The sequence below is a fragment of the Rattus rattus genome, chromosome 12 (assembly GCF_011064425.1).
Source record: "Rattus rattus isolate New Zealand chromosome 12, Rrattus_CSIRO_v1, whole genome shotgun sequence".
Taxonomy (NCBI): Eukaryota; Metazoa; Chordata; class Mammalia; order Rodentia; family Muridae; genus Rattus; species Rattus rattus.
In genome coordinates, this window is record NC_046165.1 from 55,095,828 (window position 1) to 55,112,786 (window position 16,959).

General features: G+C 43.7%; 1 protein-coding gene across 1 annotated transcript; it reads right to left on the bottom strand.

Annotated features, from left to right (window-relative positions):
• Positions 1-351: 351 nt before the first annotated feature.
• On the bottom strand, positions 352-12,385 carry Stc1 (stanniocalcin 1). Its single transcript, XM_032917964.1, has 4 exons — positions 12,008-12,385; positions 9,882-10,024; positions 9,091-9,302; positions 352-3,466 (listed from the first exon to the last, which is right to left on the bottom strand). Exons 1-4 carry the CDS (start codon positions 12,123-12,125, stop codon positions 3,196-3,198), a joined length of 744 nt encoding a protein of 247 aa, XP_032773855.1. The 5' UTR covers positions 12,126-12,385; the 3' UTR covers positions 352-3,195.
• Between the last annotated feature and the right edge of the window lie 4,574 nt (positions 12,386-16,959).

Sequence of the window (16,959 nt, forward strand, 5' to 3'; positions counted from 1 at the left end):
GACGGGAACCGGAAAAGGGGATAACATTTGAAATGTAAATTAAAGAATCCAATAAAAAAGAAAATTTAAAAAGAAATATTATTATTATGTTTGCATGTATATATATGCGTGTGTGTGTGTGTGTGTGTGTGTGTGTGTGTGTGTGTTTGTGTACAGACATGTATGTGCCATAGTGCCTACATAGAGGTTGGAGGACAACCTTGTAGAGTCTGTTCTTTCTTTCTACCTTTATGTGGGCCCCGGGGATTGAATTTAGGTCAACAAGTTTGGGAGGCAAACACCTTTACTCACTGAGCCATCTTGCTGGTCCAAGAAGTTTTCAAGAATAACAATGAAAGACGTGGGGGAGAATGAATAAAATGTTAACACTTTATTATTATTATTATTATCGTAGAAGGAATTCACCAAAGGCTTCAAATTATGCTATGGCATCTTTAATTATAAAAATAAGCAAATAAAATAACTTGCATCTGTCATTACCATGATATGTTTCATAACTTTTATATGCACATGGAGCTTAAAAATGTAATTTAACAATAAATAATGACATATACCAGATATGCTCACTGTTTATTCCAGTACTCAGCCAAAAACCTAAATATCATTTAAATTATAAATACATAATGCAAATATAACGGCACAAAAATGTTCTAAAGTGCAACCAAATCACGAGAGAGGAGATCATGCAAACTGTTCTAGGTCAGCCCCCAAATCACTCTGCAGCAAACATGAGAAAAAGCGTTGGAAGTTCAAGGAGGAGGTGGAGAAGGGCAGGGTGAGGAAAAAAAAAGAAGCAAAAAACTAGCAACGTTGTGAGAACTGCTTCTTTCTATATGTGTAGATATATGTATTGTTGATACATATACCAATATCACTGTGGGGAGAAAAGAGGGTATAACACAGCTTGAAGAGGTCACAGCAACAAATAAAAAAAGAGGAGAAGAGAGAAAGAAAATTTACCGAACTTAAAGTTAAGAGAATTTTACTAGGAATTCTCATAAGCTACTTGTCACTTTGGGGTTCTGGCTTAGTGGGTTTGCAAAATGCACAACACACACACTTGATTAGCTTTTCTGGTTCAAAGAAGTCAGCCTTGCCTGGGGTGGGACGTGGGTGGGTGGGGGAGAGGGGTGAATCTAGCTTAGAATATGTGCTACCTGATTTCCAAGAGGCTAAGGCAGTGTTCATTTGTTTGGGACCTGGGGATGGGATGGTTCTAAGTATGAAAATGCCCTTAACAATCTGATGTCAGCACGCTTAGAGGCTGTGTGGGGACAGGCGGCAGCTTTGGTGCTGCTGCGGCTGCGGCTGTTACCGATCTTGTTACTTGATCTTGGTCCTTGAGCACTGTGTTACTGGTTTTAAAGGCTTTGTGGTAAAGTTGTATTGCTTTTTATTTCCCTGGAGAGGTGCCCTCCCTCCTCCCACCAGGGTCCCTATCACTCAATTTGGTCAACTCTGGGGTATAGCCTAGTGAGAGTCAAGCACCAATAGTTTCTACCCAAATGAGTTTGGAGCAGCCCCTCCCTCTTCCTCTCTCAGCATTGACCTTTGGTGAGTGGTGACACTCATAAAGGGGCTGTTGGGTTCAAGGACAGTGACCCTGAGAAACTACTGTTGTTCGTAGACAGGTTAATCATTTGGCTTTGGTGGCTGCCATCCTGTAAACATCACAGCAGAAATGTTCAAACCACCAGCTCTTACGCCCTCCTTCATTCACTCTATATTTTTTCTTTTTTTTTCTTTTTTTTCTTTTTTTTTTTTTTAAGATCCTACAGAGATGGTCCAGCTGCCAGGACTACTTTGGCAGGCAGCGTGTTACAGGACAAAAGATGTAAGAGGAGTCTATTAAGGCTGGACAGCCCAGGGTTATTTATACCCCCTTAAGCCCAAGTTCCCAGGACTAAAGACCCAAAGGCTGATTGACTCATTCCTGATTGGCTTAGTGGAACAATATCCCATTCCATCATTTACCAGAGTGCCAGGCATTGATGGAAGGCAATGAGCCAAGAACTGCCACTTCCAAGGGGATAGTAGGCCTTGTTACACTAAGTGATCAAAGCCCAGAGGGATGATCTCTTTGATTCCTGTAATTCCCAGTTGGCTGTGACAGAGCTGTTTCAGGATACATCTAAGTCAAATGTAGCCTCTGGGTTGAGGTGGGCTGGGAGATTAATATCTTACCTGGGGTCCTTCAGATAACCTGTTGGGTTTTCCTATCAAGTATAGGCCCATCTTAAGTTCTGATGTTGAGTTAAAACTACTTCTACCCCCTTAGTTATAAAAAAGGCCACAAGGAGCATGAACGTGGATATCTGGAAGTGAGATAGTTATTCCATTCCCAGGAAAAGGAAAATAAAGCTAAGGTACAAAACTAAATCTATATGCAATAAAGTTATTATAGACTGCTCTGTTAAGCAGAGTCCTCTGGAATTTATGTACAGTACAATAGTTTTCAGCTATTTATATTCCACAGTTAGACCTTAAGATTCTCTGTTTTTAAGACAATTGTTAAAGATACTTTTAAAGCTCTGAGCAGTTACAGTACATAAAGATGTTAGCTTTTTGTTTTTCATTAGATGCAAGAAGATGCTGGCTCAAAATCTGGTTGGAGAACCAGGTTTGAGCAATTTGGTAAATATGTCAGAAAGGAAATTAGACATTGGAGGATTGAGACCATAAGACTCATTAGAGATCAAGAATTCAAACATGACATTCATATTCGTCCATGGCCAGCACAGATTCATAACACGAATTCCATTTAACATATTTATGAGCATTTAAGACATGCATTTAAATAAAGTTGTTTTGTATTGGCTAACTCTACTGGGTGACCATTCTAAAGGGCTCTACATCTTCAGATTACAATGACTGGGCAGTTACATGAATGTTTTGTGTTTGCAGAGAGTAGATAGGGATCTTGAAAAAGAATTCAGGGGGGGGGATGGAAGAGGGTACATTCTCTCTCCAGAAGAGGTAGAATGACCACATGTATTCTATTGCTAAGAATGCTGTCATTGCAGAATATTGGGATATTGATCATGGAAGCTTAGTTTCATGCAGTTTTCTTTAAGGGGGGATAGAAAATAGGTACTACTTAAAAAAAATCAAACCAGGCACAGTACACTCAAAATTGGTGTGTTAACACCCCTAAAACGCTATTAGTTTGATGAGGCTGTGAATACCTCTCCCTGCTTACGCATTCTCTTGGGAGGTGCGTTTGATGTGTGAGGGAGAATCCCCCTCACCTCGGAGGTTCCTGAGGAGGACTTTCAGCTTCTGTGGCTCATTTGTGCGCCTCCTATTGAAGTCAGCTCTGGGGTGTGTCTGGGCACAGTGGTCTGTCTGCAGGATATGGAAGAGGCTGGCCATGTTGGGCCCGATCTTCTCCATCAGGCTGTCTCTGATTGTGCTGACCGTATGTTCATCACATTCCAGAAGGCTTCGGACAAGTCTGTTGTAGTATCTGCGTTGGGAAAAAGGTTCTCATTACAGAATGTGAAGCCAGGAGCAGGTTCAGACATCAGTGCTCAAGCAATGCAAAGTGGAAGGTGACTTTTGCTTCCTTTGGAACTTGGGGTTCACCCTACTACATTAGAATGTCCCTCTCTATATTTAGACTTCAAGAGATTTAGATCATGTTGAACAATAGGAGGTTGACTGTTATGTCTGAAATTCGGGAAAACAACGATTCTCAGGGATAAATGGGACAATCCCAAATGCTCTTATATTGTAGAGAAGAAACTGGAGTGCTTGTGTAAAGTCATACAATGAATTAATGGCATAAATGGACTTAGTCAAATAAAATGAGTAGAATTGTTAGGCTTTAAACTCTAAGCTTGTGTTCGTACCAAATCACTGCACATGGACTGACAGTTATTTGGATGTCTTCTGCAACTTCCCTTTGTCCTGGGGATGTGTGTGCTCAGGAGTATGTGTGTGCACATTCTAACTAAGCTCTAATCTATAGCCATGCATTTCCCTCTGAAATTCACTTTCCTTACACCCACTCAGCTAGTCTTGAAAAGGCAGATGACTGACTAACTCTATTTTCAGCTTCCTTCAAAGGCATATAGTGACTTTCTGCAGGCAAACACGAGGTAGCAACAGTGTTTGAAGGAAAAGATGAATGAATGGCCTTTGAAGGTCCATCCTTCTGTGAGTCTTTGAAACCCTCTCATGTTACTTAGGCTTTTATGGCCTCTTCCTTCTTTGGATGCCTCACAGATTTTAGTTATCACCTCAAGCACCAACATTTGATGGCCTCATGACTATTTCTTTATCCCTGGCTAGATTTTGAAAACTTTTTAAGGGCAGGGTGGGTGCCCTTACTTTTTATCCAAGTAGCTGAGTGGCATCAGACTGTATTGTCTGCTTGGTAACTCATATTTTTTAAAAATATAACTTAAATTACAGGGCAGCTTTCTTGCCTGGGAAGATGACATCTACCTTTTCCCTGCATGTATAGCCCCAACCTTCTCTTAGTTCTCACTGCCTGCCCCTTTTCTTCTATCTATATTGAAATACCTTCTTACTATATCAACTGAACTTTAACATCAATGGAAAGAGCATAAGGATATTCTTCTGTTGTACAAAAAAAATCCTTAATTTCCCAAGGAAAAATGATCTAAGTTCCTGGTAGATTTCTAAATAAACAAACAAAAACCCTAATGACAAATATCCTTATAAGTACCTTAAGTCACCTTTATAAGTGGTATAAGTGACTTTCATTTACGCAACAAATTTCTCTGACTGTCCCAAACAATATAGTCAAGTGTTATGGCTGTGAATGGACCAAACCATATATGTTCGAAACTTTTAAACAACTTGTACAGTTTAAGTATTTTCCAAAGTAACTTGGGGGCATTTCTGGTCTATTCGACTCAATGGTTGTATAAACCCATTAGCTCTATGTTCTGCCCTTGGTGACAGTGACCTGCTGTACTGATGTAGAGAGACCCTTTTTTTAGGAGTGGTCAGGGTGTCACAGGGGCCACAGGATCATCTGGGGAGGGGAGGAATCCTGTTTATTTTTAACTCAACTCACAGAGCACATGAGCAAACATCTTGCTGGAATAACTTGACCCCCTAGAGAGGTCCTTTGAAGGATGGACAGTAAACAGTAGCTCGTGAGTCGTGAAGTGAAGTGGTCACCTTTCTTGGAGTGAGAGGCTGTAGTTGGGGATGGAGAGAGAGGAACAGCATCTGGCTCACCCATAGTCCTGGTTAAAGCCCCCTTTAACCAGGGACAATTATTTCCAGCAGTGAGTGAAATTGGGCTTCTCTGGCCCAGAGGAACAGTTTCCAAACCTTCAGAATTACAAAGTATATGAGTTAAGCTGAGCTTTACTTGCTGGAGAAATGGGGAAAGATCTAGTTTTGGAAAAACTGAGAACGAAATGGTTTTGCCCCAACACCTTTCAGCCATCTGTACCCTCATTCATCTCTAGACATCACCTAATTTCTGGGCTCTTCCAGGACTTGGCTCCCCTTTATCTTGGGGTCTGCTTTAGAGGGTATTTCAGCTCTTGGAGGATATGGTTCCATTAAGGACTTTATAGCTCAGAGATGATAACCCTTCCACATTTAGAAAGAACTTTTCATGACACATGTGTCCCCAAGTTGGCTGAAAAATGTAATTGTTCTTTAAAAACAAAAGTTTCTTCTTTGACAGAATTGGAACTCTTGGAAGCTCTTGTCTGGATAGAGAAGTCTAAGCCCTGTAAAGAAATCCAGCTTGTCTAGGTAGCCTGCAGCTTTGGGGCCCCACTGCTACCTGACTCTGAGGACACCTTGTGTCTCTGATAGAGTAGACAGAATACCTGACCTGCTCTTGGGTTTTCTTGGCGATGACCCCTGTTGGCCTACCTAAGAGAAGGTAGGCCAACAGGGGTCACTACTGCTTGAGCCGCTGAGGGGGCTTTAGTAACTCTGGAGAAGGCAAAGAATTTTCTATATTTTAAAGTAGAAAATTATAGACAGCTCAATTAGGAGCTCCTCAAAGCTAAAGCATAGGTCAGGCAGCCTGATATCAGCCAACCCTATTACCTCCAGTGAGTCTGAAATGTGACACTCATCTGTGGACTGTGCAGGACAATAAGAAGACCTTTTACTTCATGTTGCTAAGCAGCACAGATGCTTTAAGAGGTTTGTACGTTCAGTACAAAGTTGACTTAGCAATTGCCATATATTTACTGAGCACCCTTTTATGCCAAGAACGTAGAGTTGTGCTAGCTATGAGGAGAGATGATGTGTCTTTCCTTTTAGGAGAGAGTGCACACAAAATTCCTTACTGAACACCATGGTGTGTGTATGTTTAGTTATTCATGGTATTCTATTTTGGGGTTTCAGGGACTTCTTGCAGGGATTTTCTGGCTGCCTTCTTTTGAAGTAGAAATCAAAATAGCTTGGCTCAAGGCCATGTGAATTCTGGACTCTTGGGGGGGGGACTCACAAGCTGTGAGACCTTCAGCAGGTTGCTCCTCTCACTGAACTTCTGTCCTTTAATCAGTTAGATGGGGCAGTAGGACTAGACAATGGTTACTTGCAACTACGGTGTTTTGTTTCTAAGGATTCGGCATGCATTTTCCTTCTTGGGAGTTGGGTGTTTCCTATCTTTATGCCATGATGTTGCACACTGCATTGAGATAGCAGTCTCACAGCCTGGAAGGACCTTGTACAAAGCACATATCTCTCTTCTCATTTTGAAAATTCCATCTTCGAACTTGACATCCACCCCACTCTCCACTCCCTTGAGCTCGGTGAAGAATAAGATCAGACATTCTCCATAGCTACAGTTTCAGCCATGCTTACCCAGATACACACATTCTGCCTAGGAACATTCTGTGTGAGAGTTTATAAATAGTCCTTTGTTTCCCTTGATCAATATTATTCTTCTGTTTCCTGTTCCCAATCCGTGCCCTAGAGAGTTGGATGCTTTGTCACTTTTCCCACTCTGGATCTGGGTTGGTCTCATTGGTTCCCAAGCTTAATGGTAGTCTTGCCTGCCTCATCAATCCTTCTTGCTTCCCTTCCCTCAAGACTCAAAGTATGGGTTGCAAATCAAGGCAGAGGACATTCTCAACCACCTTCTCTCCCACCATGCACCTTTGTCATGTACACACACCCCCTGTTGTACCTTTCAGTCCAGTCAGGCTTTTGGAGTCTCCCAGACCTAAATCTCATGCTAGACAAACCACAGGAAGGTGGAATGAACCTGTAACTACTTCCCTTTGCAATTCTTTGCCAACTGGCAGGGACTTTGCGTGTGTCTATGTTGGGACTGAGGCTGGGAAAGCAGGATGTTTCAGGCGCTGAGGAGCTGAAATAGGGCAGATCAAGCCCTGCCTGGAAAGGAAATTGCTCTAGTCCTGAACACTGAAGTAAAATACTTGGAAAAAGGTAAGAGTTGCATGAGAGATTCTGGTGTTTAAGAATATGCCACCCTTTCCCCATTGACGTTTTCTACTAAACATGGGCAATAGGAGATAAAGGGCCTGTGCCTGGACTATTTTCTGAAGGCGTTGCAATCAGGACACTTTGGAAGGAGAATAATGGTCTAGCTAAGCACACTTTTCTCAGGTTTCCTCTTGGATAAATGGGAATCTTTGGTTCAAACTCTATAACTTCCTTTCTACAGTGACTCTTTCTTCATGAGGGAAAATGCAATTTTAACTGAAATAGCCAACTTGGTATAACCTTGAAATTGGCTACCTGCCAATTTAGAGATCATCTGTGTCCAGGATCTTTAACAATCTAAACTTGAACTCATGAGTCTGCTAATACACCTCCCTTTAAAATGTTACATAGCTACACCTTTTGTCCCTAACCATCATCCCAGCAAGAATTCTTCATTTCTTTCCCTTATGGCAATGGATTAGTTTCCAACAACTAGTCAAGTATCAACTCTTTGAACAAGAATCTTCCTAGGAGAATTTTTAAAATTGAGGTTGGTGTAGAAAGACCAGACATTTGAGGAAAATGGAATTGATTTTTTCCTGTTCTGGGAAAGTCAGGTAGAGTTGCATTCAAGAGCTCCATGGTAGCTTTCTAAACAATGAGCTGTGGTTCAGTAGGCCACTAACTGTAGTTAAGAATGGCTTCTGTATGTCAGAAGTTTCATGTTAAGGGTAAAGACCCACATAGACTTGACTATTGTCACTCTCAAAAGGATGGAATTATTTGGCTAGGAGATTCATCAGAATAAGTGTGTGATAATTCTTAGGGGAGCAGAGTACCAGAACTATTCCTTGTGAATACATAGAGACTTGGTGGGAGAGTCAGAGAATCATGGGATTTCATCCAATCATAGGACTTGACTTTGAGCATCTCCACAGGCTGTCATCAACTGGCTTATGGTTAACTACTGATTCTGCCTGTCCACTTACTCTTAAGCAGCATTCCTCATCTCTTACTAGACATCTTTCCAAGATCCAAAGTGGACCAGGATGCAAGGTCTCTTATGTATTGGAGTTTCATTCCTGTCTGGAAAAGGCTTCAAAGTCAATGACACAGCAAGGCCTAGAAGTCAGATGGTGTGAGCCCAGTGGCTTTGGGTCACCTGAGATGCAGTTGATACCTGGGTAGCCACCAGCTTTTCCTTTTGGGAAATCTTGGGCTAGTCGGTTGGAATGACATAGTGCTTTGAAGGGGGCATGAGGATGGCTCCCAGAAGCCATTTCACTTTTCATAGAGAAAAATCCAGGTCCTGGGGAAATAAGATGACTTGTTCTAGATTAGCCACTGAAATATCTAGCTTTGGGGTTAACTCCAAATATATACAGATTTAATAAAAGTCCATATTCTGACATTTGACCAGGGTGTTTTTTCCCTCTAAATCATGGCCCATTGTTCTGTGTCTCTACCATCGTTTCAGCCAAATCTCATGTCTCAAAAGGTACTTTCCAGAAGCTTCATTGTTTCCTTATGGTAAGAAGTGGATAAGGAAACTCACCCAGGAAAACTGCAAACCATGTTTCTGCTAGCTGTGTAGGAAGATTCTAACACAAGAGGGAAAGATTGCTGCTCTGGCTATGGTGTCCAACTCCCATCCTAACCCCCATGTTGTGAAGAAGGGGACCCTCAGGGTACCTGTTGGAGAAGTGGTTGGGCAGCTGTATGACTTCAGTGATGGCTTCCGGGTTGCGCTTGGCAATGCTGCAAACATTGAGCTTGCTGTAGCAGTCCTCCTGCACCTCGGCGATCATCCTCTGGAAAGTAGAACATCTCCGAATGGCAAGGAAGACCTTGGAGGTGATCCCATTGGCGATGCACTTTAAGCTCTCTTTGACAAATGCTTTTCCCTAGCAGGGATAAGAAGATAGGTGTTATTTTGACCTTCTGAAAGAGGTCTGGGTCTATGACACAAGCCTTCAAGGGGATCGAGTGGCTCTCACAGCATGGCTAAGAATTAAAAATCTCTTCTCTCTTGGACTGTCTTCAACACTCAGCTCCACAGATAGGAAATGGGATGGGAGGGAGCCATTGTCAACTTTTCCAAGGTGTGAAGATGGTCAGAATCAGTTTTTTTGTTCTTGGGATTAAGACTGATAACTGGGAATTTCAGATAGCATGCTAGGTCATTCAGAGGAGAACATTTTTATTTCTTCTCAAAGAAAACATGCTTTTCTGCTAGTCATCCCTCATATTATAAGCCAGCCTCTGTCAACCCCTTATTTCTGATCTAAACTGTGCATATGCCCCTCACGTGTGTGTGTGTGTGTGTGTGTGTGTGTGTGTGTGTGTGAGCCTGGGATGAGCCTTTTGGTTAGGAGGCTGGGATGCAAGGTTGGCTCTCTATAAAATGGGCTCTTAAGAAGAGTAATAAGTACTCTGTTAAAAAGACAATCAGCCAGTGGGAGCAGAAGCCAAGGTCCAGTTACCTGAGTGTCAAATTTAGCAGCACTGTACAAGAAGGATTTACAAATGTCGTACATCCCATCTGTGTCACATGTGGAGTTTTCCAGGCATGCAAAAGCCCCACAGCCAACCTGTAGGGCACTGTTGAGGCAGCGGACCACTTCAGCTGGAAGAGACAAGCAGAACCAGTCTGGGTCAAGCAGAGGGGCTCTGGGTAGAATCTAGGAGGTATAGAGGCCAATGCCAAGGGCACATGATCTGGACTTATCATTGGACTTCGATTTGGGTTTCAGTAGATAGAACAGTTGGAATAAAAGTGGGGTGAGAAAGGGGACAGGCAGGACCTTCTTCCTTCTAAGAGTCAGAATAGGAGTGGTGCCTTACCCCCAAGGCACATGCTTTCTGGTTCTCACCCTTCTGTGCATTTTGATGGCTAGAGAAATAAGGTTAGAGACTTTGTCATGCATAGTACAGTGCCTTTGGTTGTGACAGGGATCAGAGGCTGTCGTTCCTTGGAACTTGAAACCATGGCAGTGACTGAAGGTCAGGCTCATGATGGGGTTGGGGAGGACCAGAGAACCTAGCTGCTCTCTGAAAAATGCGGTCTGAAGTAAAAAAGCTTGGGATTTTAATCTAAATGGCAGAGAATAATTTGCTGAGTCCATTTGGAGGGAGACCCATCCCAAAGAGGGCTTTTAACCCATGATGGCAGGCATTGGCAGAAAGAAATCTGAGCTCTTTGTATCCACCCCAGCCCTCCAACTACATACAGCCTGGTGTTTAGAGGTATGAATAATCTCTCATATTAAAAAGGCTTCTTTTCAAAAAGGAGAAACACAGGTGTGGAGTGACGGGTCCAGGGCACTCCTTGTGAAAGGCTGGAAGAAAACCGCAAAGAACTTGCACCAGGCTTTCTGCATTCTGGATAAGATCTGCCATAAAAGTAATTTCTCTCCCACAGAAGGAGGGGTGTTCTGGCAGGCAGCTCAGCAAGCAATGATCTGTAGCCTTCATACCGTAAGATTCTCCTCCCAGATCAAAAGCATGGTTTGGTTAGGTTAGACTTCCCCGCCCCCCTCCCACCACCCGCAGCCTCTGGGATGTTACAAGTCATTTCCCTAATTATATATTTCCACGGGTTCAAATTATAACTTTGCTTTAAGCAGTTTTAATATGCATTAGAGCTGCTATTGTTTTAGGCAAGCTCGAATTGTGAATCACGGCATCACTATAGCAACTAAGTACAAAAGGAAGCCAGGCAAAAGGCCTCCTCTGGCAGGGACCTGCGCTCTTCCAAGGGGGAGCATCTGCGGCATTTTGACACCTGCGGGGTCCCATCTCTGCTAACAGTTGGGGAGAGGAGTGAGCGAGGAACCAGAAGTCAAGGGGCATAGGGGTACTAATGCCTCTTTTCTCCGGAGGCCAAGACCATATACAGTTAACTGGTGCGGGAGTCGGGCGGAAAGTAAGACCTTCCCCTTGGAGAAAAAAATGCTTCGTTTCACAAATGTACTTCCTTCTAGGGCTCATGGGTTGCATGGGCGATTGAATGGAGACCCGTGAGAGCGAGAAAGGAGACAGACAGGCATGCAGGGAATGGGGTGTATAGGTCTCCCTCTTTCTAAATGTGCCCTGAAAAAATTTTCTTTTTTCAGACTTGAGGGCTATGGTACCACAACTCAGTGTGAGGAGGGGACTTGTCTGTGTGCTGTCTGAAGACGTAGAGAAGTCAAGTTACAGGGTCTTAAAGGAGCAGGGAGAGGGACAGCAGCAGGTAAGCTACTCATCACCTTAACACAAGCTTGTGGAGTAGAGAGAGTCGCTGTGAGGCGTGCCAACATTCAAGCCTTTCCCCGCCCCCTCCCCCCAACAAGAGGGTACGTGCCAGATTTCAGGCAGTCAGGCTAGGCTTATGCAATGAAATACCCTCAGCAGAGCGCCCAGCTTCTTCGTTAGTTGCATGCAATTTATTAAACAAAGGAACTCCACTTCCTAAGGCTATTGGATTACACTGGCAGTTCACTATCAGCAGGCAAGAAGCACATTTATTACTGAGATCAGCCTTCAGAGAGACACATGCAAAAGTGAGGAGAGGCAAATGAGGACAGCTCTTTGGGGGGAGAAACCGGTCCTGAATTTGCTTGCTTACCTGAATTTTGAGCCGCCACCCGGGATTTTCTGGGGCTCACAGAATCATTCTGTTCCGCCTCGTGAGCTGCAGCAGCACTGATGACCAGCGCCAGAATCACTGCTGAGTTTTGGAGCATTCTCCGAGAAGTTTCCGCTAAGTTGTTGGCTTTTTTTTTTCCTCCCCCCCTTTCCTCTTTCCCTCTCCCGGCTTGAGTGAAGATGTGGATCTGGATATACTGAAAGCTTAGGTGAGGATTTGAGGAGGAATTTTTGTGTGGCTGTGTGGCTGGCTGGCAAGCGGCTGCTGCTGCTGCTGCTGCTGCTGCTGCTGCTGCTGCTGCTGCTGCTGCTGCTGCTGCTGCTGCTGCTGCTGCTGTTGTTGCTGCTCTTGCTGCTGCTTCTTGCACCACTGGCTTTTGCAAACTGGGGGCCCAAGAGCTGCACCCAGGGATTTTATAGTCGTCTTATCGGTCCTCAGGATCAGGGACCAATCAGATCCTTCAACTGGTCCTTTTAGCCAATAGGCAGGCACGCTTATTCAGCTGGAGCTTTTTGACTTCTTAGAAATATTTTCCAGCAAATTGAAAGTACCTGGTGCCAATGATTTATGTGTGTGTGTGTGTGTGTGTGTGTGTGTGTGTGTGTGTGTGTGTGTGTGTGTGTGTGTGTGTGTGAGTGTGTGCAGAGGGATGTGTGGAAAAGCTATTTTCACACGCTGAAGTGATAACTCTGTATTGATCAAGCCAAAAGGAAACTCACTTGAAAAGCTCTTCAAGGCAATTATGAAATTCATCTTTGATTTTTTTTTTCAAGTGAACCACTAGGAGGAACGCATGTTGGATGCTTGGTAGGGAGATGTGATGCAGATTTGAATTTAATCACACTATAGCAACTCTCTAATTTTAGTAAGCTGTTCTCTGTAGGAGCTCAACATCATTTTTTTTTTCGTTCACTTACAGTATGCAGCTCCGATTCCTTGCTGTGCTCTGTGGACACCTTGAATTCTCACTGATTTGTGTGAGGCATGGCAGGAGGATGCATACAAGAGCCTAGTGAACTGAGGCACTGTAGCTCTAGCTCCCAGCTCCTCCCTCAGCTCTCCTAGTTATTAAATCTATGACCTTGGCCATGTTCTTCCACCTTGCTGTTCCTCTTCTCAAATCGTATTCCACACATCTCTAAAATAATATGATTCACCGGGGACATACAATTTTAAAACAAGGTCTCGTGTAGCCTAGGCTGAACTTGATGTATAGCTGAGGGTGACCTTGAACTCCTGTCCTCCTGTCTCCATCTTTCCACGCTGAAATAACAGGGGTCTACCACTGTGTGGTTCTGGGGATTGAGACCACAGTTTCCTGCACACTGGCCTGTGCTCTATAAACTGTCTGCATCCCTGGTCCTGGATCACTAATCAACAGTGTTTTCTTAGTCTTCAGAGACTCTGCCAACTCTAGGAGTGTTGGTTGCTGTGTGTGTGTGTGTGTGTGTGTGTGTGCGCGCACGCACACATACACACACACACACACTCACACACACACACATGCACACACCTACTCCTCACTCGACACTTTACAGAGGGAATGGCAAATGCCTGAAAATTAATAAACTGTGGATTCAAGCCCAGCAGCTTCATAATCACATTGAAACAATGAGCTGGTCAAAGCAAGACTAAACCTGCTGGGTAAACCAGTTCACTTCTTGGGGGTTGGGGAAGAGGCAGGGGGCGGGACTGGGAAGAAAGGGTAGAGAAAGACCAGAATGTGTAGGAGAGGAGACTGATAAACTGGAGAGAGTTAATAGGAAAATTATAGTGGAATCACAAATCAAGCCCAGCATGGCAGCTCCTAATATAAGTGGAGTGTGGGCAACAAGAAGGCTTGTCCTTAGGTTGTGAAGGAGGTTAATGATCCATGAGAGGACGTCTCAGGGTAGGAAGGTGGTCATTAAAGGGAGGAGTGAGGCAAAAGGATTAAACAATAAAACATTGAACATTTTCAGGGAGTTAACTGAAAAGGGTCTTTGGTGATTCTCGGACTTGGACAGCATGGTCTTGGGAAGAAACAGAGCCAGTGGCTTCAGGTTCAGTCCTGAAACTTCAAATGAAAACTTAAAAAAACCAGTTCTGTCATTACAAATCATATCCAGAATCAGGTCTGTCTCTGAGTGTTCATGTGCATATGTGTGTGTGTGTGTGTGTGTGTGCGTGTGTGCGTGTGTGCGTGTGTGTGTGTGTTGTTTGATATTAACTTTTCACTTCTTATTTTGCTTACTTACAGCTACCTATCCAGGGATTAGTTGTAAATTGTGCCAAGTGTTTCACAACAACAGGTAGACATTCAAGGAAATACAGTGGTGATCAGTCACACTAGTATGCAAGCAACATGCACAAATGCCTCTGTACCTGAGGATGTCAATGGAGGGATTTGATGGCAGACATGAGTACCCAAAGCCAAGTTCCTTCCCAGACCCATAGTTTGAGCATATCTGAACATCTACCATCTCTGTGCTGTGTGCTGGAATTTGAGATGGTGGGTCTAGAACACTTGGCAACCCTTCAGGTTCTTTTGCAACTTTTCCTTGGGGTTTGAGAGAATACAGAAGAATCTGGAGGTTGGTTTTCAGAGTCTGAGTTTTATCTTATAACAGGAGGCATTAGGGCTCTTTATCAGGAAGGCTATGCTTGGGGAAGAGCTTGTCAGCATCCAGGCAGCAGCTTGCAGAAGAAAGGTAGGAGCTTCAGGAGCATCTGGGTTGCTGAGATTGCTATGGTGACAGGAAGAAAGGAAGATTGATATGAGAGGTGCTTTGAATAAACGCATCTTAGGAACCAACAACCTAAGGATGTTCTTAGAAAAGACCCTTTTCAAGTTAGGTAAGTCATGTACATCAGATGTTTCCTGACTTATTTTTGGCTATGAGTTTTTTAATTGCAAGAAATATCTAACATTTCCATAAGGCAGGTGTTTCCTGGCATTCGACTAGGGTTGTAGATTACCTAACAAAAGTCTTGACTATACTTTCAGTGGGTGGGGAACCTTCCAAAGCCAAGCTACACAGTTGGAGGTGCCTGTGGGGGCAGTGGATGGGAGGGAAAGGTACCTCTGCTACTGCCCTCAAGCCAAGAAAGTGCTAAGAAGCATGAGAGAGAAGTCGCCAACAGCAAAGGCTGGGTGACGATGCCCTGGCTGCTCTCGTGTAGTGTTGGCTTGAGTTCAGCGAGAAGATTAAGCCAAAAATCTCTAAGGCTTTGTTGGGTTTGGCTAGCATTAAGCTGAGCAGGGAACAGCTCTTTGCCTTTTTGGTGAGAGGAGCCCAGGACAGTGTGTTTCTTGGTGAATTTTCTGTTAACAGGATTCAAAGCCCGGCCAGGTTGGTCTGACATACTGACCAAGGTTGGGCTACTCTTCTATGGTGATTCCTGGCCTGTGTGTTTTCTGCTACATTGTTAACTCAGGTCCTCCTAATCTGGAGATAAATGGAAGGAGGAAGATGAGGGGGAAATAGTTTTCCTCCTTTTAGTTTATTTTTCCCATATAGATGAAACCCAACAGGGGTTTCATGTAGACCTTGAATTCCCAGGTGAATTTGGTTCTTGCATGTACTTTAAACTCTACCAAGGATGGGGGCAGCAAGAAAAGAAAATACATTAAGAAAGCAAACTCATTTTGTGTACCTGCTCCCTCACTTGCTATGCCCTCCATTCCCACCCCTTCTGGCTTATGGATGGCCATCGTGTACCCAGTTCTGGACAGCAACGATGGAGAATGCAGATTTATTCCTCCTTTTCTGTGCTCCAGGAAACCCAAAGCTGGTTGCTAAGAGATGTATGTTTTAAGTATTTTCTGGAAATGTTATAAGGCAAGTGGACTGGAGCACAACATATAGGTTTGGGATTTGTTTATCGTTTACTAGATGACTCTCTCTTGTATGCCAGGCATGGATGCAGAGACACATTAGCTGGCAGAAAGAGGAAACTGGGACCCAAAGAGAAGATACTAGGGAAGGAACATGGCTTACTCTCACCTTGCTATGGCTGTGGAAAAGCCTGAGATCTGCTTGTTATAGTAGCAAGGCTGCCACAGTGCTAGAGAAAGTATTCGTGCTTCGAGCCCTGCCCTTCCATGTGCAGTGAGTTAGGATGAGGGTAGGAAAAGAGAAAAAGATAAGATGACCTGACGGGGTTTAAACCAGAGCAGACAAGTTGAAATTGGCCTCCCTCCTCTTCTCATTCCTCCAGATCTGAGTTGTGATGTCACTCAGGATCATGGAGGGTATGCTCCTCAGAGTCGCTTAGTGAATCTTCCATCTTCGAAGAAGTCCCTGAGTCAAGCCTGAAGAGGTGTGTGGCATCCAAGAACCAGTTAGAAGACCTTGGGTGACATTCCTCTGTTGAGACACACGAGGGCGCTCAAGGCAACTGACACTGTGGAGATGTTTCCTAAATTAAAAAAAGAAGAAACAGAAAGAAAGAAGAAAGAAAGAAAAAGAAAAAGAAAAGGCTGTGAGCCTTGGCTCTGTTTGCTTGACTATTGTTTCAAGCCCTGTGAATGCTTCCTGGGGTGGGAGGTGTGTTTATTTGTTGAGGCCCATCACCTGAGACCTACAGTGAACTTAGTCTATACACTTGTAAGTTTCACAACATATATCATAATGATGTCTCCCAGAGAAATAAGTCTTAGGCAAGTTTAAGTGTTTTTCTCTATCCCTATGTCCACACTGTGTAGGCCAGTTCAAGGGGATATATCAGATATCACACAAAGATGCTTGAACTCTTTTATTTACAAAGGAGTTTCCAGTTCAAGGCAAGAGTGAACACTACTCTCCATTCCGAAGGTAAACAGGGCCCAGTCTCACCTATTTCTCTACTTGGCATATTTTCTTCTAGCCATTTCTATTGGAGGCTGAATAACTTGTCATGGTATTTCTGTCATCTTTTTGTGCCTTGGATGTCTCCCATGGGTGTTGGTG